The following is a 27895-nucleotide window of genomic DNA, read 5'->3' as shown; positions in this document are numbered from 1 at the left end:
TTTATCGTAGTTCATATTTCTAGTTTTTTATATAAAAGCTACCAGTGGCGGCGCGTCGAAGTCGGAGCCAATTATGCTTTCTTTTTCTTTAGAAGCTATACATAAAAACAAAGAGAATTGGAAATATAGGTGGATTAGCAAAGAAAATTTTGTAGCCACAGTAAATTTACTGCCATCTTTCGACCCACGATTATAACTTTTAAAATGCCATTTGACTTTGATCCTTATTCTTTCACTGATATGTATATCCAAAAAGTGGTGCCATCTTACCGGGCATCGGATAAAATTTGTGGCGCCATCACTCGAAACGTTGCCGCTATATCTTTGGCCTTTTATCTATTAGATGGTGCCACTTTTTGATATTTAACAAATTAGTGAAAGAATAAGGATCAAGGTCAAATGGCGTTCTAAAAGTTTCAATCATGTGTCGAAAGATGGCAGTCAATTTACTGTGGCTACAAAGTTTTCTTTGATAATCCACTTCTATTTCAAATTATCTTTGATAGAAAAGTACTAAGTGAAAATCAGGCAAGCAGGTGGGAATAGTTATATGGACGATCCGGCACTGAGAGCGATGTTTGCCGAGCCACGGGTAGTTTAAATAAAACTATTTGACTTGCTTAAATTTGTTGTAGAGTAGGTACAGTCGGTATCAAAAGTAGCGGATCAAACAACGCTTCAAAAGTTTCTACCATTCTGTAACACCTTAATTAAAAGTGGTAGTGCTATATGTAGAACAGTTTAGACTGTAAAAGATATACTTTTGGATGGACGTGTATTTTAGAGATTTACCTACATTTAGACAATTTATCCGGAATATCAGATACTTTTGGTGCGTTGTTTCATCCGCTACTTTTGATGCTGACTGTACACTTGGACTAATATAAATTTAACTCTACAGTGTCTGACACGTTTTGTTAGTTCGCGAAAGGGTTGCCAGATGGCGCGGTCAGATAGTAAAAATCATGATTCATGGAATCGCACTATATTTTTTTAGGAAAAGGATAATGACCCCAGACTCATGCCTACAGTCTTTGTTGAAAACCAATATGCACTCCAGACTCCAGATGAGGATGTTCTGTGTAATAATTGCGCTGCGCGGCAATGTGTAAAATCTTCTGAACCGCGCAAGACTAGGATAGCATTTGTTGCTAAATTCTATCGGGATTTTACCCAAATATTTGTGCTGCATCTTTTTACTTTATATGGCAAAATGACAGTGACTCAATGTAACCACGCTCCGCGAAACAAGCCCAAACAACGAAAGTAATTGTTGCAATGGCGCGGGCAATTTATTTCGTTGTTTTGGTTGGGTATGAGATCTGTACGGAGCGAACTTATTCACTTAGGTAGTAAGTAGCAAATAGTTACTGATTATAGAAGAGTGTACATTCAGAAAAATCATACCCCGTTAGTATAGTTTGACAGCATAACTATATGGCGCATTACGGCGCCATGTTTTGTGGTGACTGAATTCGTAATTGGAACTAAAATTTTTGATAAACATTACCGCGTAAACACGTGTAAACAAGTGGTACAGCGCCATCTACAATAGTTGTAATTTTCTTTGGTGTTATGTGTACAATTTGGTACAAAATCTTACGACTTCCGAGTTATGAAAACGTACGGTAAATGCGTAATTACACTGAAAATTATTTTTATTGGCTAAAATTGTGATTTCGTATTAATTTCGCCCTGATTGAGGAGCTTATAAAATTTAGTGAAAATCGGTTCACATAAATACCGTACGTAAGGCTTAGAATATAACGCACTAGCTGCGATTAATTTCATAGGGTTACGGTTTTCTTAGGGTTTCTTAGGGGTCTGCCGTCTGCGGTTTCAAAAAGTGTAACGTACGGTACCTCTATGCTTTCATAAGCGCACGTACTTGCAAGACTGAAGCTGCAAGAATATATCACAGTTCGTTTTAAGCTTAAGTAGGTATTTTAAAATTATTCCACTACTAAGATATGAAACGTGCAAATGGACCGGCAGTTCAAGTTTGGTCGTAAAATTTTTCGCTCTTCCATATAACAGTACTCTAGCCATTAGCGGCTTCACTTTGCCGTTCGCATCATTAGCGAAAAAGTAGCAGTTGCAACAATTTAACTTTTATGTCTTTCGCATTATGGTATAATTTGCAATGTTTTGTTTATGTTCGTCCTAATTAGTTACAGTAAGAGCAGTTTTGTTTACTAAGTAAAATAACGTGGGTTAACTTTTAATATGAGCAAGGCATCAAGCAGCGAGGATAGTTGTGAATTAAGTACTTACGTACCTAGTCCTTTACAAAATAAGTAGGTACAAAATTATGCAACATCTTTGCCGTATGCCAATGCCAAGAGATGTCTGTGTGTTAATTAGATTTTAGATAACGTAATAATAGGACCAAAGGAACCGATTTTTAACTCAACGTGTTTTTGTAAGTATTATTATTAAATACATACTTAAAATAGGTAACATCCGCAATTTTTAGTCCTTACTTTATTCTATCTATTTATTTGAAAGCTTAAATCGTTCAATGATGCCTAGCTAGCCTGTTATTACCTATGATGTATGTATCCTTTAACATAGTAAATAAGTTGTACTTATAATAAAATATAAGGTAGGTATTAATAAAATATTTATTGTTCTTTATACGGTATGAATATATTGTATAAGTAGGTACTCCTGCGTACTTAGGTATTCATGTTTATTTCAATAATAGATACCTATTATTTAAATAAGTTTTTGACACCATTGACCATTTTGCATTTCGTATAAGTACACAGTATTTCTACAGGTAGTTCAGACGCATTGTAAAGTATTTTTGCCAACACATTCGTAGAAATTCAACACTGCGTAGGCACAAGGTGGCCTTATTAAACTGCTTGATCAGCGTCAGTTGATAGCTACGTGAAACTATGCGCGAGCTCCCACAGTCACTTGTTACTTAGATCTATCGCACACGATGACTTTGTTGCGTTGCAGTTGTAACACTGTTGCGATACAGTCGCTATTCTGTCGCTGGTCGTATAATTCGTGTAACTGGGATTTTTCGCGACAGTAACTTTTTTCATTAGAAAGGTTTGAATATAAATACAAGCAGACTGAATTGTGACAATCGTTCCTCGACAAATGTATCGGGATGACAAATGCTGCGAAAAGTCACGAGACTATTTCCATACATTATATAAGTTTCGAATGGCGTTTTCTATCAAAAATTGTCGTCTTGGCTGAGCCCCCAGTAAGAAATAATAAAGTGTATGTATATCTCCGCTGCCGCATATGTTTTACCCACACATCTATGCGTAGGTACCGCCGCAGAGACGAAGTGCAAAAAACCTTAGCGAACTCTGCGCCGTCGACTGGCCAGTTTTTTGGTGTCGGAGGCCAATATTTACTTCGGGTCACTGCAACACAGCAGTAAGTAAGGAAGTATATCTATGCCAACTTTGACTATTTGATGATGACTTGTAGCCCGAAAGTCCCGCGTTCGATTTGATACAGAAGTGGTTGTTCGGTGAATTGTGATGGCATTGCGTTGTCGTTTGTTGACGCGATGCATATGCGATGTGCACACAACAATAGCAAAATGCGCTATTGTAGGCGTAGGTCGGTATAGTAGCTTGGTTATCCTTTAGGTTAACCAGTCCTGTTTTTTGTAGACTGATGCTATTGATTAAAAAACTCGGTGAGCCTCGTTCAGATGCCCTAAGAACCACATCAAACATATCTATAGCAGCGCTTAATTCACCAATAAACAAATCAGTGTTAGTAAACGGTCCCAAGGACCATATCGTTTATTTAGTCATTGAGATCAATGAATCGAGTGGACAATGAATTTGAATTTGCGTCGGGCCGCGGTTGGTCGAGTAATTTGCGCACGCTGTGCTAATCAAGCACTAAACAAGGCTCTTATTCACTTTTACTTAGCATTTGTCTCAAGAAACCAGTATAAAAGTGATCTCCGATTAGGCAGAATTGTAAAAGATCTCGAGGTCACGCGTATGTTGGTATTTTGCGACGATACGCTATATCGATGAGAAAAACAGTTCAGTTTATTTCTCGAGCCGCAGTGTCAAAGTGAGTTGCCTGGGCTTTGCTTGTGCCTATGAACTACCTACCTAAACTAATTGAAAAAAAAACGTGATTTAGTGATCGATTAAAAATCGAGCCGTTCTTAAGGATCGATTGTGTTGTGCCAACAGGTACATGAGGTACAGGGCGTGATGTGATGATTCTACCTTTGGTTGGAAATTAAGTACCTAAGCATGACGACTTACGGACGTTGGACCCTGTATGATGGCGGTATGGAAAATGTACAGGTAAGTCGAACAATATATATATATATATATATATATATATACATATATATATATAAACATGACTTAATTTAACCTAGAAGTTACCTACCTACTCTGATTTAATGATTATAACTCATTAAATTCAAATTAAAATGAGATTTAGTTTGGGAAGGCCGCAAGCATGTGCCTTACAAAAGTTTCTTTTATATCGCTGTATCTTCTCTTTCCTATACTCTATGAAATCAAGTTATGGTAAATTAGTAAGTTAGTAGTGGGGGAATCGGGATAAAAACAGTGAGATATATATTACTTCTAATTGCACAAAAACAAACATGAAGAGGCCTTAATGTGCTTAATTCACTTATAGTTAGTGACGATTAATCAAACAAAAAAATTTAAATTTTTGTTAAGTATAATTTTTATCATATATATTGATAGATGTATGCATGGAGTTTTTGGAGTTGAATACTCCAAATTTTGATTATCTTGTATATGGTATCTGCTTCCAAATCCTAGGTGGTTTCAAATTCATCAAAAATACAATCATGAGTGATACTCATTTTGATTAATACTAATCATTTGGGGTAATTAGGAACTAAGGAAACGAGAGCGTTCCCAATTATCCCTTGCATTCTTAATGATTCCTACTACCTACATACTGATTGAAAATGCAATATTTTTTAATTACTTACTTCACTGGCTCAGTGACCCAAACAGGATCTTACCCAGAGAGCGCCACTCTGCCCTATTCTCACCAAGCAGTCCAGGCACCCACTACCAGAAAACAGACCATCTCCAAATGAAAAGGTACAAGAACACCAGAGTGGATAGAGAAGACCTGGTTATTTATTTATTTATATGAGCCTTGAGTGTTCCACTGCTGGGCAAAGGCCTCCCTCCTCCCTTCCACGTATCACGTATCCTGGTCTTGACCTGAGAAGACGTATATAGTATAGTAGTCAATATTTTTAAACTTTGCAAAGTTTTATGTATCCTGTGAGATGAAAAAAGATCATTGAAAAGTCATACTAAATTGGAAATCTTCAGTGTTTCCAATTACCCCATACGGTATCGGGTAAAAAGAAACGGCAAGGTTTTTGTTTTCGTCCAAATTTAGTAGGATAACATTAAAAGTAGATAGACAGATGACCAAAGTAACGGTTAGCATCAAAATTGATTCAGTTTGTGACATTTTTATATTAGAGCGTTTGAAGTTTAGTGTTCCCAATTTCCCCGCTTACCCCTAACCAATATCCGTTGGTAATTTACGACGATATCCAAGTACGCTTAACTCTAGGGGTATCGACATTTTAGATAGCTGTTTACTACTTCTTTGAAAAGCCCCTCATGTGGTCCCTCAAGAAAATCTCGCTAAAGAGCACAGTCTGAGTTGCATGATTACTTATGATATTTATAAGTACTTAGTTGAATATTTTATCTGCCTTTACAATTTATGAGGTACGCAGTCCTGGGGGCCTAGCCAAGATGACAATCGTTGACAGAAAACGGCAATCGATACCGAAATAATGCATATATGGAAATAGTCACGTGATTTTTCGTAGCATCTGTCATCCCGATTGGCGTTTGTCGATTTACGGTTGACAGGTTGGCTAGGCCCCCTGGGAAAGTGCTTATTACTCACTTATTATTAGGTACCTAATATTTATTAATTTATTTATTATAAACTTTATTGCACATAAAAAAAATAGAAATGGCGCACTATTAGGTAGGTACAAAAATAACGAAAAGTCTGTACGACAGTACAGACTACTGTTGTCGGGGTTAAATGCATTAGCTTCAAGGGTATGATATAACACTTAACTTTTTTGTCATTGTATTGCATTTCATGGTTCTCTAAAATTATTAGATTCATTTCACATGGACGTTCACAACCAGTCGATATTTCGCAATCATTTTACTAAGTATCTGAACCGTAAAATTAAAAACTAAATATTTTATAACTCATTCAAAAGAGTATGAATTATATTAAATACCACGTTAACACTCAATGCCAGACAATAATCAACTTTTGACCTCAATTTCGTCCGGGTCCATAAAGTTCAGGAACAATACGCCGTCGATTGCAAGCCAATGCACACGGAACCTTGGGAAGGATGTTAACGTGACTAAGTGTTACTCATTGCTCGCATCTTTAGGTATTCCTTATTTATCTTGTATTGTTTCGACAAAATCGCAGTTTAGCCGCATTTAGGTACACACACAACATTATTTGACCGCATTTTATTTTATTTTGAATAACACAACCAATAGTTCCTACCTATGAAATTTATTAGGACTAGCTTCTGCCTACAACTTCCTTCATCTGCGTGGAATTATGATAATGATTGATAAAAACTACCCTATACTCTATATCCTTCTCCAGGCCTCAAAATATCTCCATATCTTTAATGTTAATCGGTTTAGCGGTTAATAGACAGACATAGTTACTATTGCATAAGGTAAAGGGCCCCTGTTTCGGCAGGTTAAGGCTCTTGAGAATTCGTATTTTTTTTAAATAGGTATACTAAGCATGATAATACCTTGAAAGCTTTTGAGTAAGCAGAATTTTGTTCCTTGCATGTCCCGGTACAATTAAAAAAAAAACAATATTGGTTGACTGGTAGAGAATGCCTTAAGGCATTGAGTCCGCCAATTGTACCTTCATGTTTTGTGCAATAAAGATTAAATAAATAAATAAATATTTAACTAAAATCTCAACAAGTTAAGATTCCTACCTGCTTAATGTTCAGAAATATACTGATTCTAAGTACATTGCGTAAGTCGTTCCTGTGTATATGTTACATAGGTATCACTATAGATTTATATGTCACGAACTAGGGAAAAAGTAGCAAAAAAGCAGTACCTTACGTCATGTTACTGATTTTTTTTAACTTCCGCATTAATTTAGTCGATCATATTGAAAGTACGTAAATTAATAATGAACTATCTTATATGTTATAGACTTAAACAAAAATAAATAAAACCCAAAATAAAAAAAATAAAGGAACCCACATAAACACTCTCAAAAACTTTTATTCGAATGGGTTTACATTTTCCTTCCTATAAGCTTAACAAGTTAGAGCGCTCACCTTACGGCTACAAAAAATGCACGCATACAACACAGCTGATCGCGGCCAATCGCGGCCGTCTGACAGTTGCGCGTCTGAAAGTATTACTTTCAGTTTAGTTAGGCACTAAAATATTGGTCCTTGGTTTTTTTAAGAGATTAAATATAATAGTTTTTTTTTCTTATGTATAATTTCAATAAAAAAGATATAAATTGCTTATTATTGGAGCCAGAAAAAAAACTCACAAAATAACGTACTATCACGAACTTACGGATCTTTACCTTATATAATACTAACAGGGTTTTCTTATGATGTCACTTTAACCAATGCCCATGGAAAACCAGGATTCCATTCCATTTGGTTGAACAGTACGGCAAAGCCACCGATAGTATTTTCGCCAAAACTGAACGTACAGATACGATACCACTTTGTATTACAAGCAACCTATATGAGCGTCAAGTTCTTTTGAATTAAGATGAATGGATGTAGAGACTGGGTTCCCATTTCTTACCCAATTCACGGCTAGCATGTGCACACCAGCGTACCTTGAGTTCGTATCAACTATGTACAACCAAAGATCTCATTATATTGGTTTCAATGAGGTGAGAATTTACCTGAGTGATAGGAACCGCTATACCTTAACATAATAATATATCATGTTTCATGTTACACATTATGTTTTACACGTAGGCATGTTTTGTTTTATCAATTGTCTTTGTTCGATTTTATTATGCATTTTGTAAGTAAACTGCATAGGCAATAAATTATTTTAGATTTGGTGGTATTAGGTACACGTGGTTTTTCACGTTCTGACAATTGACTCAAACATCTAAGACTGCTGTTTTTACTATAATTGTCCTTTCTTGAAACCTCACAGTAGCTCTGTAACCTTAACAGCATCGCATATAAATTCAAATTGTTGCAAACAAACAAAGTATGGTCTGTAAATTGTATGTTATTTTTTTTTTTTTTTTTTTTTTTATTCCGAAAAGGTAAGCATTTGACCACAATCTCACCTGATGGAAAGTGCCGATGTAGTCTAGGATGGAACATGCTTACCTAAAAGATGTCTATTCACTCTCGATTTAAAAAGGTCCAAGTTATAGTGGACTGGGAATAGATTTGCAGGAAGTGAATTCCACTCCTTAGCCGTACGCATGATAAAGCTGGATGCGTAGCGTTTAGTGCGAATCAGTGGTAAAGTAACGACGTAAGGGTGAAACGCAAGTCCGCGTCTAGTCCCACGGTGGCAGAACGGAGATGGGGGGATAAGATTATGTAATCCCATCGCACACTCCCCGAAATGTATCCTGTAGAATACCGATAAACAGGCTACCTTTCTACGGTGTTCTAGGCTCTGCAGTCTAGCCTCTACCAATCTCGCATCCCCAATAAGCTTCCTTATAATTATTTTATGTGTTAGTGTTACATAAAATTGCAATACCCTTATTACCTACAGGATGTCATATTGTGAAACATTATTCGTTAAGAACATATCTATGAAAACCAATGTGAAAGCAATAAACGTTATTATTATTTAAAAAATACTGACTAGGTATATATTTTTGATTGTCACTGACTAACTAGATTGCCAGATGAACATAGTAAGAAGGGTAGAAGCTTACGAAAGTTCATTTTTTTGTGATTTCGAGTTCGGTCATCAGAGGGTGAATATTCAAGAGCGATAGAAAGGCAGATAACGATTTTCGATTTTTAGATGTTGGCGGTAGGCCCTCAGTCATAACTTTCAGTAGCACAAGAGCGGACCCACCACGCATTTCGCACAAAGCCAATACCCAGAATATCACCTCCTGTTCTCAATTTATTCATTAATGAACGTAGTCTGTTTCTGCCCACTAGCAAGGCAGGTGACGTAATCTGGAACGGTGAATGTAGCCGAGAGGAAAAGTGGGCGCGCTACCGAATGCGCCTGCAGCCTTGCGCCCACGCGCTCCTTGCACCCTCGTCCATTCATAAATGTCTTGTATATTTATATAGCCTTCTAAGACCCCGCGCACAAACTTATGTTATTTATTCAACAATCTACTTTCAACTTTTTTTATCGTACGTCGGTGGCATACGGCCCGTCTGATGGTAAGCAGTCTCCGTAGCCTATGTACGCCTACAACTCCAGAGGTGTAACATGCGCGTTGCCGACCCTAATACTTCGCAACCTCGGTGAGCTCTGGCAACCTTACTCACCGCCAGGAACGCAACACTATCAGTAGGGTCTAGTGTTATTTGGGTCCGGTTTATGTTATCTGCTTCTACTTTTATTGTGTATCAAAACAACTATTCCTGGGTCCGAGGATAGAATTGACTACGGTTACTGTTTTTTTTTTTCGTTATCCCGTCCCGGCAGCTTATAAGAAGAAATGCTATAAGTGACATCCTAATACTTTAATTATAGGTAAATATTTATATATTTTATGTATTAAATACAGTATCTTACCTAACTCTTCACCGATTTTGATACAACATAGTGTGGGGGTGTCAATATAAACGTCATATTCGAAATTTATATTGACATTCCCATATTTTGTCATTACAAATGCCATGAAGTTAGCTTGGTACAACTCTATGCATGTTTGCTACTTTTGCTAATACATATGTATAACACCATAGTTTGGCAACGTGTGACGCTGACGAGACAAATTCATCTAAAGAACACATGCCTGACAAATCTGTACGTCTTGCACGGCTTGTCAAAAGTCATTAGAATTTTTGTCAGGCGGGTGCAAACGTAAATAAAAAGTGTCCCAGGTAAAGTCAAGTGGTAGCCAGCCTTTTTTATTCAGTGGTTTGGTGGCAAAAAAGCATGCGGCTACTGCCAGCAACACTTCAATGAGTTGCTGTTTTAAGGGTTTTTATTAAAATACCGTTTTCTTTTTAAGTTTATCGTGCATTTGGTTTTGTTTTGTTCGCTTTAAAACAATCGTAGATAAAAAGTTCACGGTTACAGAAATAATACGGTAAGTGATAATTATGTGAATTACGAATTCATCGTCTTTGTATTCAAATACGAGTATAGCCCAAATTTACGTTATATTTGTATTTTTAACTATTCCCTAAATATCTGATTGACATACTCGTATAATGAAACATGAAACAACGCGCCAAAAGCATCTTATAACCCGCATAACTTCCCCAATCATAGATAAATTTCTAAAATTTGCGTTCAAAAGTATATTTTTTACAGTTTTAGTTGTGTATATTAAAGACGTCACTTTTTGTTAAGCTGCTACAGAATTGAGAGTGTTATTTGATCCGCTACTTTTGATGCTGACTGTACCTTACAATTTATTTATTTATTTAAAACTTTATTGCACAAAAGACAAACTTAATGTACAAAAGGCGAACTTAATGCCATGAGGCATTCTCTACCAGTCAACCTTAGGCCAAAGCAGCAAAGATTGTAGGCGGCGCGTTTAAAACTAAAAGAAATTGTTATTGAAAGAATTAGAGTCCTAATACACATAAATTAATTATAAACTACTTAAATACATAAAAACACATACATACATTACATAAATAAATATATACATATATATACATAATATACATAACCGATTCGTGAGACTGATACTTAATTGATCTTTAAACTGCCAGCAAATAAATTACGCAAAGATTTTTGAAAGCAAACTTGTTGGGAGCTTTTCTAATGTTAGGGGGAAGACCGTTCCAGAGACGTGCTGCCTGAATGGCGTAAGAGTTAGACATGAAGCTTGTTCTATGAGTGGGGATAGAAAGAGAGAGATTGCCAGTAGAGCGAAATTGACGGTCACATTTACATTAAACACAAAATCTTACTCTGTATGACCCGCTTAAATAAAAGAAAAATTGTACGGAGAACATCCATATCACAGTTGGTAGGCATTCCTATGTCTAATTGAAAATAGTAGTAGTATGTATAGGGCATAGGATAGGTATCTAGTACAGAAATTACCCGCACTTATGGGAACCATTAATCATTTAATAAAGTCAAAAAAAAATGTATTTTTTTATATTTGTAATAGGTATGCGGCAATGTGCGAGTCGTGATAGAGTCACTGAGTCAGCCCAAGGTATGTTGGCAGCGATTTGATAGCCCAACCTATGCAAGTGTTAAGTAAACGTCATAATTTCATAGAAGTTTGACGTTTAAAATAACACTCTAGGTACTTATTGTGCTTGTTTCCGATACTTAAATTACCTACTTACTTTTTATGCCGTTTTGTCCAGGATGTCTACAGTCTTCAAATCTCCTTCAATTGCTCAAAGGTTAACTGGACGAGATCCCTGAAAGGGATAAGTTCGCCTATATACTAATGAATTTTCCTGTTCTGTGTTTCTTTGTAGGGTTCCGTAGTCAACTTTTTCTTCTTCGTGTAAAGTTATCAAACTTCTTAAAACTACATTTTTGTCTGCCCATGCTTTGCCACTTTTAGCCCTCTGGGTGTAGCCCTTAGAAGATCTTCCTCGGTGGACATCGTTGAGCGTAGTCAACTAGGAACCCTTGTAAGTACGTAGTTTCGCCATGTCCGTCTGTCTCTCCGTTCGCGGCTTTGCTCCGTGATCGTTATTGTTAGAAAGTTGCAATTTGGCATGGATATATAAATAATGCATGGCCACCGAACAGTGAAATATTTTTTTTAGGTTCCTTCCACACAGTATGGGATTTTTTTGATGAAGTAAATATTTTCGGAAATAATCGCTTAGAAAAAAAATTTGCTCCCCCCTCCTCTTGAAACTTTTGAATCTTGAGTCCAAAAAATATAAAAAAAAAACCCACCAAGTGCGAGTCGGACTCGCCCACCGAGGATTCCGTACGTTCTAGTATTTGTTGTTATAGCGGCAACAGAAATACATCATCTGTGAAAATTTTAGCTGTCTAACTATCACGGTTCATGACATACAGCCTGGTGACAGATGGACGGACGGACGGACGGACAGCGGAGTCTTAGTAATAGGGTCCCGTTTTACCCTTTGGATACGGAACCCTAAAAATTGTGAAATTAAAGCTTAATAAGTACCTTCAATAAGAACTATAGCGAACATGATCGATTCAGCCGTTTTTTAGTTATTGCAAAAAGTCTTCTCTTAATAGTAAAAAGACGGACAAAGCGCTGCGAAAATCCTTGTAACTTGTAATGTACATGATTAATAACATGTCACTTATTTACTAGGTTAGGATTTTTGTCCCCAAATTTGATTTTTATACTTGTAAATTATGTATTTTTTTAAATTATATATTAACATAATGTCGCAATCACCTTCTAATGCCGCACTAACGCCACTAACGATACCTAATATTTTATATATATTTTTTATAAGTAACAAAGTTGTCATTATAGACAAAAGGGCAGGGACATAGTTGTATGTTTGCATACTCCAGGCTACAAATTCTAAAAGTAACACAAAAGTCAAGGGTCAAATATTGAGGCCTATTCTGATATAAAAATTACGAATATAAAAATTTCAGGATTCTTATCATGACACTTGCTCGAAAAAGATCTTATTTCATGCAGGTGTACAGAAGGAGAAAGACCTATATATAAAGATATATAAAAAGCTATAACTTCCTAGGGAGTTAAAGCTATTTTTTTAAATTATTTATTATTTATTTAATCTTTATTGCACAAAAGAAAACCTTATAGTACAAAAGGCGGACTTAATGCTATGAGGCATTCTCTACCAGTCAACCATGTAGCATAAATGAGTTTTACTTTTATATTACTGACGTTTATAATTTAATATGTTTGTTAAGGTTTAAAATTATTTAATTTGATTAATTTAACAGCCGTTTAAAATATTTTTACATAATTTTCAGTCGTGGCTGAATGCCGAATAGGTCTGTGCCTTCGATGCCTCACCTGCCAAGAAATTACAAAATGGCAGACGAATGTTTGAAACGTCACTTAAAATTTAGTTTTTTCTTCGTAAGAGTGATGAAAAATATTGTGTGTAACTCCGGGGGTAAGAATATTGTTACTCGAGTCTTTACTTCACTCCAGCCTGCGGCTGTCGTGAATTTATAGACTCTAGTACAATATTTCACTTTCCCCTCTCGTTACACAATGTACTATTCAAATCGCCAAAACCTGCAGTGAAAAGTATGACACAGTCCCCGTTTAGCCTATTCTGACAGAATGGTAACTACGGAACCCTACACTGAGCATGGCCCGACATGCTCTAGGCCAATTTTTTGTACAATAAAGTGTTTCAATTCTAACTACTGCTTATTACTTATAATCCTATATACATAATTAGTACCTGGGCGACCGAGCTTTGCTCGGTTATAACTACTTATTTATTGTAATATGGTGGTGTATAGGTGATAATTTACATAAACTTTAAAGAAGAGGGAATTTCGATAGCTAAAGTGGAAAATAATCAATAAACCAGGCAGTCGACTAGTTTCGATGGATTTATTTTGCGAACTGACGTACAAAAATATAAACAGTCAAAATAACATTAGAATTTAAATATGGAATTAAAAAAGAACTTAAGACTAGACATAGATAATAGTGTAAACGTATCAAAACCTATTTACATATACACCCTTAACATCCCACCCCCTTGTGTGCGAAAGCACACAAAACTAGCCAGACTAGATATAAATTGAGACTTTATGCCTCTAATCTGACCAATTTTTTAGAAGGTCGACGAAGAATTCCACCTGATGTGGCTACGTCCACCACCCTGACCACTCCGTCTCTGCCAGGGAATGTAGCAACGACGCGGCCGCGTGGCCAGGTTCCTCGGGGTAGGTTCTGGTCTACAATGATGACTAAGTCGCCAAGAGTCAAGTCGTGCTCTCTGTTCTCCGCTATCTGGCGAGGTTGCATGGTTGGCAGAATTTCTTTTACCCATCGGTTCCAAAAGTGGTCGGCCAATCTCAACGCCTTCCTCCAGTCAGCACGTCTTAAAAGGTCTCGGTCGTCAAGGGTTGCAGGCAGAACCTGGTTAGAAGATGAGCCAATTAGAAAGTGGAAGGGCGTTAGGGTTTCCTGGTCTTCAGGGCCAATAGGGACATGGGTCAGAGGTCGAGAATTTACAATTGCCTCAGCTTCTAGAAGGAGAGTTACTAGGACTTCGGGATTAGGTTCTCTTTCTCGTAATGTGGCATTCAGCGCGACTTTGACGGTGCGAATCAGTCTCTCCCAGCATCCGCCGAAAAAAGGAGCAGCGGCAGGGATAAAGCTCCACTTTATTCCTCTATTGGCAGCAAAATCGTAGACCTCGTTCTGATAAAATTCGCGTAGAATTCGGTCTGCACCAACAAAACATGTACCGTTGTCAGAATATACAGTATTGGGAGCGCCTCTTCTAGCAATAAACCGTCGCAGGCTCATTATTGCGGAGTCAGCAGAAAGGGAATGTACAAGCTCCAGGTGAACGGCTCTGGATGTCATGCAGGTGTACAGGGCCACATAACGTTTCTCTTGTCTTCGGCCGATCTTGGTATTTATCGGGCCGAAATAATCCAAGCCAGTGTACGTGAATGGGCGGCGGTGGTGGGCAAGCCGCTGAGGAGGAAGGTTACCGGTCATCGGATTCATTGGCTTTGCTCTTTTGATGCGACAGAACAAATATTTGCTGGTGACGCTTCGAACAGTACTGCGCAGATGAAGAAGCCAATATTTTTGTCGAACCTCATTGACCACCATTTCATTGTTTGCATGTCCAGCCTTGCGATGGTAGAAATTGACCAATAAGCGCACTACTGGGTGTCGTCCATCTAGAATGATTGGAAACTTGATCTCGGAACCGACGTCTTGTACGGCAACGATTCTGCCAGCTAGGTGCAACAAGTTGTCTGGCCCCATTCTGGGAGAAAGCTTCGCCAGGCGACTACTCTTTGGTATCAATTCTCCACGTTCTATTATTGGGATTTCGTCACTAAATGATTCAGACTGTACTTTCTTCAGGACGTGCCTTTCTGCGGCTTCCATAAGTTCCGCTGTCAGGGGGATTAGAGTGGTGGACGTAGGTCTATTCGTACGTTGACGAAGCCTAACATCGGTGCTAGGAGCAACGCGACCTACGCGATCTAAAGCCGAGCGAAATTTAGACGCAGCTTGCAAAACGCGAGCAGTAGCACGAAGTAATCGTAGCCAGTCACTAAAACGACTGAAATCCGCGGTAATTGTCAGATGACCAACCACAAGTCCAGAAGTCTGCTTCCGCTCTTCCTGGACTATAGGCTGACCAGCTGGTTCAACAGGCCAATTCTCCGGTGGATCGAGAAGGAACGAGGGACCTGTAAACCATCGGTGGTTAGGATTAAGATGAAGCGGCTTAATCCTAGTGGCATCGTCCGCAACGTTCAAATCAGTTGGGACCCATTTCCAATCTTGCACGCGCGTATTTTCTGTAATTTCTCCTACGCGATGGGCCACAAAGGGTTTGTACGTTCGTGCGTCACTTCTGAGCCAACCGAGGACAGTTCTTGAATCTGTCCACAGGAAAGTTCGTAAAGGTTTTTTCTTATGAAACTCTTTAATAGTGACAGCAAGGCGAGAAGCTATCAAAGCGCCCTGCAATTCTAGACGAGGAATTGAAATGGGCTTCAAAGGTGAGACTCTCGTCTTACTGGTGATGAGTGCGAGCTTGACTGTACCATCTGCATACAATAAGCGCCAATAAGCGACGGTGGCAAAGGCAAGCTCCCTTGCGTCCGCGAAAATGTGTAGCTCCCTGTGTAGAGGTTCTCCATTGAGCTTGGCGTACCATCGTGGAATCCTAATTGTAGATACGTCAGACAGTTCCTTAAACCACTCGTTCCACTTTAAAATCTGTGATGGTGGAAATGGTGTGTCCCAGTCAATATTGGATCTCCACGCCTCCTGAAGCAGTATACGCCCTTTGACCACTATTGGGCCCAACAAACCTAGTGGGTCGTATACTTTCATGAGGTGGGACAACACTTTGCGTTTATTAAAACTGCCCTGTAGTATGAGACCTTCTAAACCAGTCCTAAATCCGACAGTGTCCGAAATAGGATCCCATGAAACACCTAAGGCTCTGACGCTACTTGATTCACTGCCAAGTGACATCTCACTAGGCTGGACGGCGCGCAGTTCAGTCGGTACAAGACGCAATGCTCCCTGATCGTTAGAATTCCAGCCACACATTTCGAAACATGCGTTACGATGAATAGTCACAACATCGGATGCCATCTGTGCAGCTTCGTCAACATCGTCCAGACTATCCAAGAAATCGTCCATATAGGAACTATGGATACTTGCGTTGGCTGCCGCTGGATACGAATCTTGGTGTGACATAGCGTTTTTATGTTTAATGTACAACGCAGTGAAAGGGCTGGACGATGCTCCAAAAATGACAGCTGTCATCCGATATTCTTTTAGAGGCATTGTTTCCCTTGACTGAACGTCGCGCCATAAAAAACGTAGTGCGTCACGATCTTGTTCACGGATTTTTATTTGAGGAAACATTTCCTTAATATCAGCTGTTATAGCAACAGCGCCCTCTCTGAACCGAAATAAAATACCTAATAAATTTTCTAAAAGATCAGGTCCTTGAAGCAGCAACGAGTTTAATGAAACACCCTGATTAGTCGCGGCTGCGTCGTGGACAACACGAAGTTTACGTTTTTGTGGATGGTACACGCCAAAATGAGGCAAATACCACCTTATTCTTGCGTTAATGTCACTTTTATTAGGTTCAGATTCGGTTTTTAATTTATTTTTATTGTTATTCACACTTGACAGCTCAATGTCAAAATTTGTTTCTGTTTTATTCGGACTGACTGTACTAGGTTGTAAGTTATCAGATAAGGTGTGAATTTTATTTGAATAATCGCCTAAATTGGTATCGTGTTTGAGATCAATGCTGGTGTTGACGCTTTTAGTGATAAGATGATTATAATAAGTGCCGGAATCGCACTCCTCAGCATAATTTTTAGCAATCATGTTATCAATAAACTTTTTATACGCGTCAGCGAAGGCGGGCTCACGAATCATTCTCCTTTCGAGGCTTAGAAATCTTGATAAAGCTTGCGGGCAGCTATCGGGAACACACTGTATGTTGTCACGCCACGGAAGACCTACTTCATATCTACCGGTCGGTAAGCGTGTGGTGGTAGCATCAAGAATCTCGACGGCACGGGAGTCTAGCTTGCTAAATAGAGTCTCGCGCTTAGAGATACCGAGCGAGTCGAGTTTGTATTGCTCCTTTATCAGTGACTCCAGGCGTTCATTTTCAGAAGGTTCAGTGCGGCCTAACTGACAATGGTTGACGAACTCGACTGGCTTGGTTTTGCTACTCGTTGGTCCATACAAAGTCCACCCAAGCAAAGTGCGACAAGCGGCGGGCTCGTTACGTCTGCCTTCACAAACCTCGCGACATATTGACAGATGCCAATGCTCAGCACCAATAAGTACGGTTGGTGTAGCGTCAGCATATGTCAAGTATTCGGCTAGGTCTTTTAAGTGAGCATAAGATTCAATAGTCTCTCTAGATAGAGTTTGTTCGTTCAAGCCTAACGATTGTACAGCCTTAGCATGATTTACCAAATGGATATCAGATTCATATTTACCTCTTATGTAAAAGTCAACGTATCTTACTTTTGTAGTTTTTTGTAAACCCATGATACCATTGACAGTTATGAACTCTTCAGGTCCTATTAAACCTAAGCGAGCAGCCACTTTACAATCGATCATAGTCGCAGTGCTGCCATCATCGAGAAACGCGAAGGTTTCATAGCTGCCATTTGGCCCTGACAGTGTCACTGGTAAAACTTTCAACATTGTAATATTTGAACATATTTCATTAGATGTTTTATGTTGATTACACGATATACCTATATTTGACACAGTCACATTATTGTCCGACACCTGGATATCACTTTCAGCCGCAGGAACGCAAATGACGTTATTAATCCGTGTATCGGGTGTAGGCGGTGATCTAAACGTATCCTGCCTGCCGTGCAAAAGAGGGTTGTGTCGAAAAGTACAACCATCGACCCCGCAAGGGTTGCTTTTGCATAATTTCCATAGGTGTGAGTTGTCTTTTAGACATTTATAACAAACTTTGTGTTCACGCAACCAACGCCACCTATCGTCAACAGATAACGACGTAAATTGAGTACAGTTTTTAATATTGTGGGATTTTTTACAATAAACACACTCTATGTTACCAGTTGTTTTATTTTTGTCATGAGTGACGGCATGTATATTTTCACGTTTAAATGGTTTATTCATTGGAAAATGTACTCGTGATTGTTGCGGTATAGACATAGAAAGTCCTACTTCTGGCGATAAAGCGAATTTAATATAGCGTTCGTGTTCGCGTGTTAGAAAGTCAGATAAAAGTTCTAACTTTGACTTGAGATGGTTTGACGTTTCTGACAAATCTGACGCATAATCAGACCATCTCATTTTCATTAAAGGGTTACATTTTCCTAGAATATTATGAAACAGCTCTGGCGATTGTAAATATTCTCGTAGGCCGAGTAATTTCATAGTAGACAAAGAATTGCGTACCTTATTAGCGAAAATACCTATCTCCTTTAGGTCAGGCCCGAGCCGAGGCAGCGTTTTTAAAATCTGTACTTCGCCGAAGACAATCATTTCGGGACAAGCAAATGTACGTTCGAGTGCTGCCATGATATCTTCGGAAGCTGCCGCGGTGTTGAGTAAAGAGGCGACGGCCTCCCGGGCGGGCCCGCGGAGTGCGTTATATAGACGCGCCGTATTTTCTGCGGGGGAATAAGAAGTTTTAGTACTATCAAATAAGTATTTAAATTGAAGCCATTGTGACGAGTTGCCATAGAAAGTTGGAAGCTCAATTTTAGCTTTTCTTGGCACGTCTCGTGCGGCGAGCGCTTTAGCTGCGGCAGCCGTATCGGCAATAGCTTGTAAAAGCGTGGCAGAGCCGGTTATTGGCTCGGTTTGGTCTTGACGGCGGCGGCACTCTTCATTTTCATGATCATTATTAATAAAATCAATCACTGCATTATCGTGGCCGTTTTGACGTTTGACGTCTTCACGCAATAAAGGTGAATTAATACGGTTATTTACTACATTACACTCTACAGTAGGTTCTGGACGTAAATTTATAGGGGGATCGGCAGTCTTGGTGGTAACTACCGCTATATGAGGCGGAATAGTTACACCCACTTCGGCCCGTGTGTCTACGGGTTGCCTTTCCTGATTTACGTCACGAACCCAAGATGCTGTACGAGAATATGCATTACTAACCGTGTGATTGGATCGCTCCTCGGCTTCTAAGGCGGCTATTTTCGCTTCAAGTTCAAGCTGTTCTACCTGTTTAAACTGCTCAAGGAGTTTCCGTTGGTTGTCGAGCTCGCGTTGAAAGAGCTCCTGTTCCCTTTCTATGCTTTTGCGGGCCAAGTGGGCCTCCGCGGTCAATCGTCGTGCCCTAATCGTGGCCGATGATCGCGTAGAGCTCGAAGCGCGAGACCTGCAACTGAGGGGAACATTAACTTGTTCGGCGCTGGTGCCGGTTGGGAGGCACTCGCGAGACGTCCCGGGGATTTGCGGGTCGGAAGCCGCGGGTGGTACGGTGGCGTCGGCCGCACCGTGGTCCAACTTTTTGGACTGGCCGAGCCTACCCGTGGCAGGGGTACCCGTTTCCGAGCGCGTCATTTTAGCGCTTTTAGCCGACTGCTTGGTTTTAGATCGCAAGATCATGAGTGAGGAAGAAGGACCAAATAAAGAAGAGGGAATTTCGATAGCTAAAGTGGAAAATAATCAATAAACCAGGCAGTCGACTAGTTTCGATGGATTTATTTTGCGAACTGACGTACAAAAATATAAACAGTCAAAATAACATTAGAATTTAAATATGGAATTAAAAAAGAACTTAAGACTAGACATAGATAATAGTGTAAACGTATCAAAACCTATTTACATATACACCCTTAACAAACTTAAAAAGTAAAATGTGAACTGACAATTATTATTATATACGTAATCAGTATAGGTAAATGTTAGACATATTTATGAGAAATATATATTGTTATCTCAAACATTAACTACATTTTTTTTACTAAATTAAACTTGTCTAAAACAATAAAAATTAAAAAATTATACATAAACTTATTTAAAAAAAAATTTAGTGTCCGGGCGAGATTCAAACCCGTAACACTCGTTTGTAGCCGTCCGCGTCTTAACTCACTGGACCAGACGGACAGTGGCCGCCAACACAAAATTAGCGACCATATTCTGCGTCGAAAGAAAAACGCATGAAAACTCGAAAACACGCGTTTTCCCAAACATAAGACTAATCTAGATCGATTGTATACCCCCAAAAACCCCCATATACCAAATTTCAGCAAAATCGTTAGAGCCGTTTCCGAGATCCCGGAAATATATATATACAAGAATTGCTCGTTTAAAGGTATAGGGACCGTGCGCGTTGGAGGGTCTGCCATCTTGTGGTCTGAATCGGAACCATAAACAGGCACATTTACACGTCAAGAGTTTTCTTGTGCATAGTAGGTTCTGCCATCTTGTGGGCTCCATCGGAACAAAAAACATCACATTTACGCCTCGCGCCAAAAATCTGACGGCTCCTGTGCTGCCTCCTATAGTTCATGCACACTCCCTATAAGATTTCTGTTATTCCATACAGTTAAATTAATTAGGATTATGTACCGTCTGTACATAATTGGATTGATTTCATAATAATCATAATACAAACCTATAAAGAAAATAAACTACCCGTTTTTCATTTAAATCCTGTTAAACCTGTCGGCTTAAGAATTAACTCGGAATAATTAGCTTACCTGCCCTTCTTGCTAATGCTAATAAATGAAACTATAAAAGTTTAACGACTTCGTTCATTATTGACTTAATGCAAAAACTAGTTTACTAGAAAATCATTAGACTTTATAAATTGAAATATATGCCATATACTAAAGAATGAAATCGGCCAAAAGCATGTCGGGCCATGTTCAGTGTAGGGTTCCGTAGTAAGTACCTACTAATAACCCATTCTGTCAGAATATGCTAAACGGGGGCTATTAGTAGGTATCATGTAGGTACATTACAAGCATATTGGTTTTGAAAGACCTGTACAATGAAATTCCACATCATTGGGTTGAAGCTAAAAAAAACACTTTGTATGGAAGGTACCCTAAATTTTTTTTTAGTTTTTAGGGTTCCGTTGGAACCATTATAAGTTCGCCATGTCCACGCCAAACTAAAAGATTTTTTTAAAGGTTATACCTCTCGTACAAAATGGTTTTCTTGATTTTTTTCTCTTTAATCCAATAGTGTAGGTTATCGTTGGATAGGTCTTTCAAAACGAATACGGGTCTCCAACAACCATTTTTTTCCGATATATTGAATATTTTTGGAAATAGTTGCTTCGGTAGAAAAAAAATAGATTTAACTTTAAAACCATGGATCCAAAAAATATGAAAAAATCTTAATACAAAAACTTAATAAATACTGTCAATGAAAATTATAAGCGAACATGATCGGTCTAGCCGTTTTTGTCTTCTCTTCTTAATAAAAAGACGTACAAAGCGCTGCAAAAGTACTCCCTTATGCTTGTAATGTACATGATACTTATTAATAGCCCCCGTTTAGCCTATTCTGACAGAATGATAACTACGCATGAACCCTACACTGAGCATGGCCCGACATACTCCTGGCCGATTTTTATTTTACAGTTTTGTCGCCATGCTTGATTTATGCATCCATGCCAATTTACAGCTTTCTAGCACAAACGATTGCGGAGCAAAGCCGTGGACGGACACTCGGACAGACTATAAGGGTTCGTAGTTGACGACGGAACCCTAAAAAGAGACCAAGCCCTCCAGTGGCGCCGGCCATACATATCTATTTTTAAGTACCTATACTGACACGTATAAAGACCAATCAAAATACCTATTTTATAAAAATATTTGATTTCCCTTCCGCAAATCGTTTAACTTTAAACGAAACTGCTTAATACAAAACTGGAGAAAACATCTTTGAAATTATGTGAAGAAAATTTTCTTGGTATACTTTTATTAATGAAGTTTGTGAGAAAATCTGAGCTCATTTCAGTTTGCAATAAAACGCAGTGCAAGGAAACTAATGAGCGTTTAAGGAAATTCCTCTGAAGCGTGCTATAATGAGTTCGTTCGTCGATAATAATTGTTACGAGCACAACGCGCCTATTGTCGTCGGATTCCATAATATTTGCTCAGGTGTGCTCCGTGAGTTGACCCGTGTAATGAATGAGAAACACTATGGGCCAGTGCGCATGTATACACGCGCGCTCGATACCCGCACTACGTGCCAACTCCGCACGTGTCCATGTGACCAGGGTGCGAACCGAACGTCAGGGAGGCTGTGTCTCGAGCCGGGCAACGTGCGTGGGGTAGAGCTGCGCGCGGCTCGCCGCGTCAGTCGTACGCTACCGCCTATCGGAGCGGGCGCTTTCACGACTGCGTCGCGCATTTTACACACACCGTTCGGAATTTTTGATTATTATACACAACAGTGCTTCCGTTTTCTAACTTTATATTGAATTGATTGACAAGGATTACGAGTGGATTTTGATGCTTGAGAATTTTTGAGTGGTGAAAATTTTTCGGAAAAGTGTTTTTCTTGTTTGTGGCGGGCGGGCGGAGAGGGCGCGAGCCCGGAGCGCCTGGTCGGTGGATGGTGCGGCGCGCGCGGGCGCCGGGGCGCGGCCGGCGGCGCCGCTAGCAAAATGTCGATACCCCTAGGCCGGGAGACTGTGCTCCCCACGCAGGTGAGTTGCTTTTCCGTCTTTCCCGAGTTTCCGAGCGACTCGAGCGTCGCCGACGACTGGCATGCTCCCTGAAGAAGATCAAACAAGTGATCGCACACTTCAATTAGCTTTTTTATATCGGGTACTTGTTTATGGGTATAAGTAGAGTATTATATGATACATCACCAAACTGTTGGAATTAAGTTTAAGGGTAACTACACTTGTTTATAGATCCAACAAGTGATTCGAATTGTACTTACTATACTTACTTACCTACCGTAGCACCATGTTTAATATTGGAGTTTTAACTAGGTACTTATACATACTTACTTGGCCCGGTTTGTTAGACAACACTGAGATACCTACATGAAAAGTATGAAAAAAGTAATTCCGATAATAAGCATCAAAATCATTTGGACCATTATGTATTTTTTTCTTAAAATAAAACCTTAGTATTTTTAAACAAACTGTTTTTCGGCAAATGGCAAAGTAATTTACTTTAAAAAATAAGAAAATTTCCAAATGACAAATTAGTCACTCGGTACATTACATACGTGTCATATATTATTTTAAACCGAGTTAGGTGTTAACACCTGTGTCCTCGGCGTTATCGTTCGATAGTGGACGGAGCAGTTGGAGATAACGATGTTATTTTAACTAGTTTTTCCCACGAGTTTTCCTGCGTTTACGTTAGTTCTAGGTTCCAACGCGGTCTTTAATGGTTTTAAAATCGCAGCATACCTTCTACTACGTTCTCGGTGTTTCGTTGCTTTTAATGATCACTTTCATTTGTTTTTTTTTTTTATCTATCTATAAATATATTTTAACAGTCCAACCTGCACTAAGCAAGCGCGTAAACAAAACGGTTGATATGAAGAATAAAAATTGTTATGTTTATAAACTTTTGTTACATGCTAAGAAAAATATTTACTTGTTAATAACCAAAACAGTGTTAAACAGCATTCTACTCCTGGATAACTGTCCTATTAATAGTTTAACGAGGGAATTACGCACCATTATGGTTATCTAAGTAGTAACTTAGCAGATAGTGTTGTTATGAAGTCGAACATTAGGTTCGTACAACATTCGGTAAAGATCATGTTTGGGTATAACTTTCTGAGCATATTTAAGTTAAAAATAATAATTGGCAATAAAATAATTGTTATAATTCTTTCCTTCCTTTTCTGTATCCTTTTATGAATTTTTTATCAGGAATGGTACTAATGTTATAAGTGTTATGTATAATCGTGTAATGAAATAATATATGTAGAAATAATATTTTTATAATTAAGTTAGCGTAGTCGTACTTTACTTATAACTCTTCTTTACTTTTCTGATGTTCCTGGGCGCATAACCTGCTGTTTGCGATGTCATTGTGACAAAACATGTTATTAAATTTAAACTCCTATATGTTTTCTGACAGTTTGACAGTGAACTATGCTGTGATAGTTGTCAACCAGCATGAATTATATCTTTAATTGATTGTCTTGAATTAATTGGGTGATTTTTTTGTCACTCGTTGCCATGGTTACGAGCGGTCACCTGCGTCACTCTAGTACCCTGGTTTTATGGTATTTATCACTAAATATGCAATTTTACTTTTTCATAATGGGTAGGTGGATTTAGCATATTAGTAGAAAAATATAACATTTCTTCTAATATACTATGCCACTATTGTCGCCCGGCTGACGGGACAGAAATAACAACAGAAAAAGTTGATCCACCCAATTACATATCTTGATTGCAACCTGCACTGAAAACTCACGTACGTGTCTACATTCATTAATATACCTGACAAGTATAACGTCATACAAATTCAAGTAACAATAAGTAATATCAGAAAATTATAAGCGATAACGATACCGATACAATATCGAATACCTATACATATACAGCGCAACAAACAGATGATCACGCTTGTTCGACGTCCTATCGGAGAGTTCGAGAAATTATCGTAATCAATAATGTAAGTATCTTAAACCATTTGCATAATTCAAATGTATCTACCTAACTATATATATATATGTATATAGTGGATTGATTAGAAATCTTATCTGATAAAAATAATGCATGCAAATGAGTTCCTAGTTACAAGTAAATCGGCAGGTGACTACCAACACCCACTAATTACTATCACAAGTAATGAGCCACAGTGAACCGTGCTTGTACCAAAATAAGGTAATTTTTTTTGCAATTAATTTTCGTTGTCATCTGACCAGCACGCATAACAGCCATAACACTGTTATTTGTGAAACCAACTAGTTTGAATTTGGAATTGGAATGAATGCCTAAAAATACGGTAAATACCTAGTCAGATGAATTTTCTTAATAGAATTATTTTTAATTTTTAATTTTCAGTATCAATAATAATAAATATTATAGGACATTATTACACAAATTGACTAAGTCCCATGGAAAGCTCAATAAGGCTTGTGTTGCGGGTACTTAGACAACGATATATATAATATATGCATATTTATAAATACTTAAATACATATAAAACATCCATGATTCAGGAACAAATATCCATGCTCATCAGACGAATAAATGCCCTTATCAGGATTTGAACCCGGGACCATCGGCTTCATAGGCAGGGTCACTACCCACTAGGCCAGACAGGTCGTCATGAATAAATTTGATAAATATTTTTTTTTGTTGGATGTAAATAGCTCTGTTTTCACTTTGTTTTGTCTGTGATAGCAACTGAATTTTCAGGTACGATATTATAGTGATACAGCGCTGTAGTGATACTGAAATATTTATTTAACATCCTGTAATCTCTACCAACCAACCGACCAAATAAACACTTTGAACTTCGAACATATTGTAATCAAATTGGTATCATATTATGATACAAATTAAATGAAAGTGAAATTCTTGAATAATATGCAGGGGCATTCTAGCGATGGTAAAGCTCGGTACTCTGTTAGTGTTACTATATCGATCGTCCTTATCACGATATTATTGATTAAATGCACCAAGCGACCTAGTTTGCAGCGCTTCATTGTTATGATTGAATATCTTGAATACCTTATGTACGTTGTACATGCCTGAGACTGTAACCCACTTTGAACATTAATCATCTCTGGAACTTGCCAGTGTGCCTAGTGCGATATCATATACCATCGTCCACTATTAATAATAATGTAAACCTTCTGGCAAAGACACACGGTTCACCGATAGCCCATTTTCCTTTCTGGATTTACATTATGGAAAATATTTTAACATAATTTGATGTATATTTATAATATATATGTACATTACTACGTTTGACGTTTTTAAATTTTTTGATTATTGTAAAAGTTAGGAACGAAAAACAGTTTTCAAACAATTTTTTTTTAATGCTCCTAACCTCCTAACTCCTCTACTACCAAAAAAATCAAACGTCGGGGCATAGTTGTGGTAAATATACAACGAATTGTATAAAATATTTTCAATAAAGTTAATATCCAGAGAGGAAAATGAGGTCTACGTTTGGGTAAAAACTCGATTTCGCGCGGGTTTTCCAGTTTTGTCCTAAGTGATGCTGTTAGTATACCGTACCGTTTGTGCACTATGTTATGTCACGAAATTGTTTACTGTTTGTATGGACATAATAATAATTGGTATTAGACTAGACTACAGTATAAAATTATAAATACAATAGATAGAGGCTAAGCGCGTTTTCACATTGTCCGATCTGATATCGGAAGTCGGATACGACCACAAAATATTCATTGTTTAAATGTTTATTGTTCAAAAACTTTAACCAAAATAAAGGGCTTGATGCCATAGGGCACTCTCTATCAGCTGATTTTCTCCAAGGATCATCCGACATCCGATATCGGATCAGACAATGTGCCAACGCTTTAAGAAGTCTAAGGACAGGTTAGAGGCACTTCTAATCTAGGTCCATTTTTACCAGTTAAATCGGGATTAATAGGTGCGCAAAGGTGGAGGTGAATCAAATCTTAGTTTTTTTCTTGTTTCTATAGAATGGGCTCACTTGACCCCTGGACACATTTTCTCCGATGACTATCAGCGTTTCTTGCGAATTGCGGTATACCTAGTTACATTTTTTTTTTTTTGAGTTCTTTATTTAACATAATTTAGTACAATGTAATTACTTAATCTAGTGTACATTTCCATCCTAGACAGTAATAACAATAAATTAATACAGTTTAGTGAGCTATAGGCGCTCATTATAAACTTTTTAACAACTTAGTGTTTATAACATTGCCATGGGTAAAATCATACTTACACTAAAGCTTAGAACAACAGCATAACTATTATTACGTTCGCTCAGATATAGCTTACGTTTGTTGCATACATAATAACCACCTATAATTAAAACATTTAACGATTAAGCTAAACTAACAAATTTGATATAGTTTATAATTATAACGTATACAAATAGACATGATTGTTAGTTGTGGGTAATCATAACAAGAGATAAGCATGCTAAGTGCATAACAAGCAACCAGGGCTGGCGGTACGCGGCCGGCCGGCCGTCAGAACCGGTCCCGCGACGTCACGTCTGACTCGAGAACGTAGTGATGGGGTAACCTATAACGTTTGTACTTGTCGATGTAGGGCAAATCTTTTAATCGACTGCGACCGATGTTGCATACGAGCTTGTTTTTATGTTTAGGGTTTTTAATTAAATAAAATGTTTTTGTTTGATTAAGTATGAATTCTTTTAGTAATGGTAAATTGATTTTAAAATGTAGTTTACGTAGATTTGTGTAAAATGGGGTATTGTATGCACACCTAGTTACATTAACACAGCACAAACTTTACCTTTCTTAAATTTGTCTGCCTTTATTTGGTCACTTGTGCTTTCGTGAGCATACAAAACTTTATAAA

General features: G+C 38.2%; 2 protein-coding genes across 3 annotated transcripts in view; one reads left to right on the top strand and one right to left on the bottom strand.

The window, feature by feature from the left end:
- The first annotated feature begins 3337 nt into the window (after positions 1-3337).
- The window catches only part of LOC133523440 (breast cancer anti-estrogen resistance protein 1), a 108764-nt gene continuing 84206 nt past the window's right edge, over positions 3338-27895 (top strand). Inside the window, exon 1 of one of the 2 annotated variants that reach the window (XM_061859020.1) lies at positions 3338-4307. In XM_061859020.1, coding sequence (XP_061715004.1) covers positions 4254-4307 — 54 coding nt within the window. In that variant the 5' untranslated portion in view covers positions 3338-4253. Of the gene's footprint in view, positions 4308-22338; positions 23072-27895 lie in introns of those variants that run through there. The other variant, XM_061859021.1, reaches the window with a different exon arrangement.
- LOC133523445 (uncharacterized) lies at positions 16427-20252 on the bottom strand. Its single transcript, XM_061859026.1, has 2 exons — positions 19558-20252; positions 16427-19055 (listed from the first exon to the last, which is right to left on the bottom strand). The coding sequence occupies exons 1-2, from the start codon at positions 20008-20010 to the stop codon at positions 18924-18926; spliced, it is 585 nt and encodes a 194-aa protein (XP_061715010.1). The 5' UTR covers positions 20011-20252; the 3' UTR covers positions 16427-18923.

This window comes from Cydia pomonella, chromosome 12 (genome assembly GCF_033807575.1).
Source record: "Cydia pomonella isolate Wapato2018A chromosome 12, ilCydPomo1, whole genome shotgun sequence".
NCBI classification, from domain to species: Eukaryota; Metazoa; Arthropoda; class Insecta; order Lepidoptera; family Tortricidae; genus Cydia; species Cydia pomonella.
The sequence above is the reverse complement of the archived record's forward strand: the minus strand, read 5'-3'. Positions and strand labels throughout refer to the sequence as shown.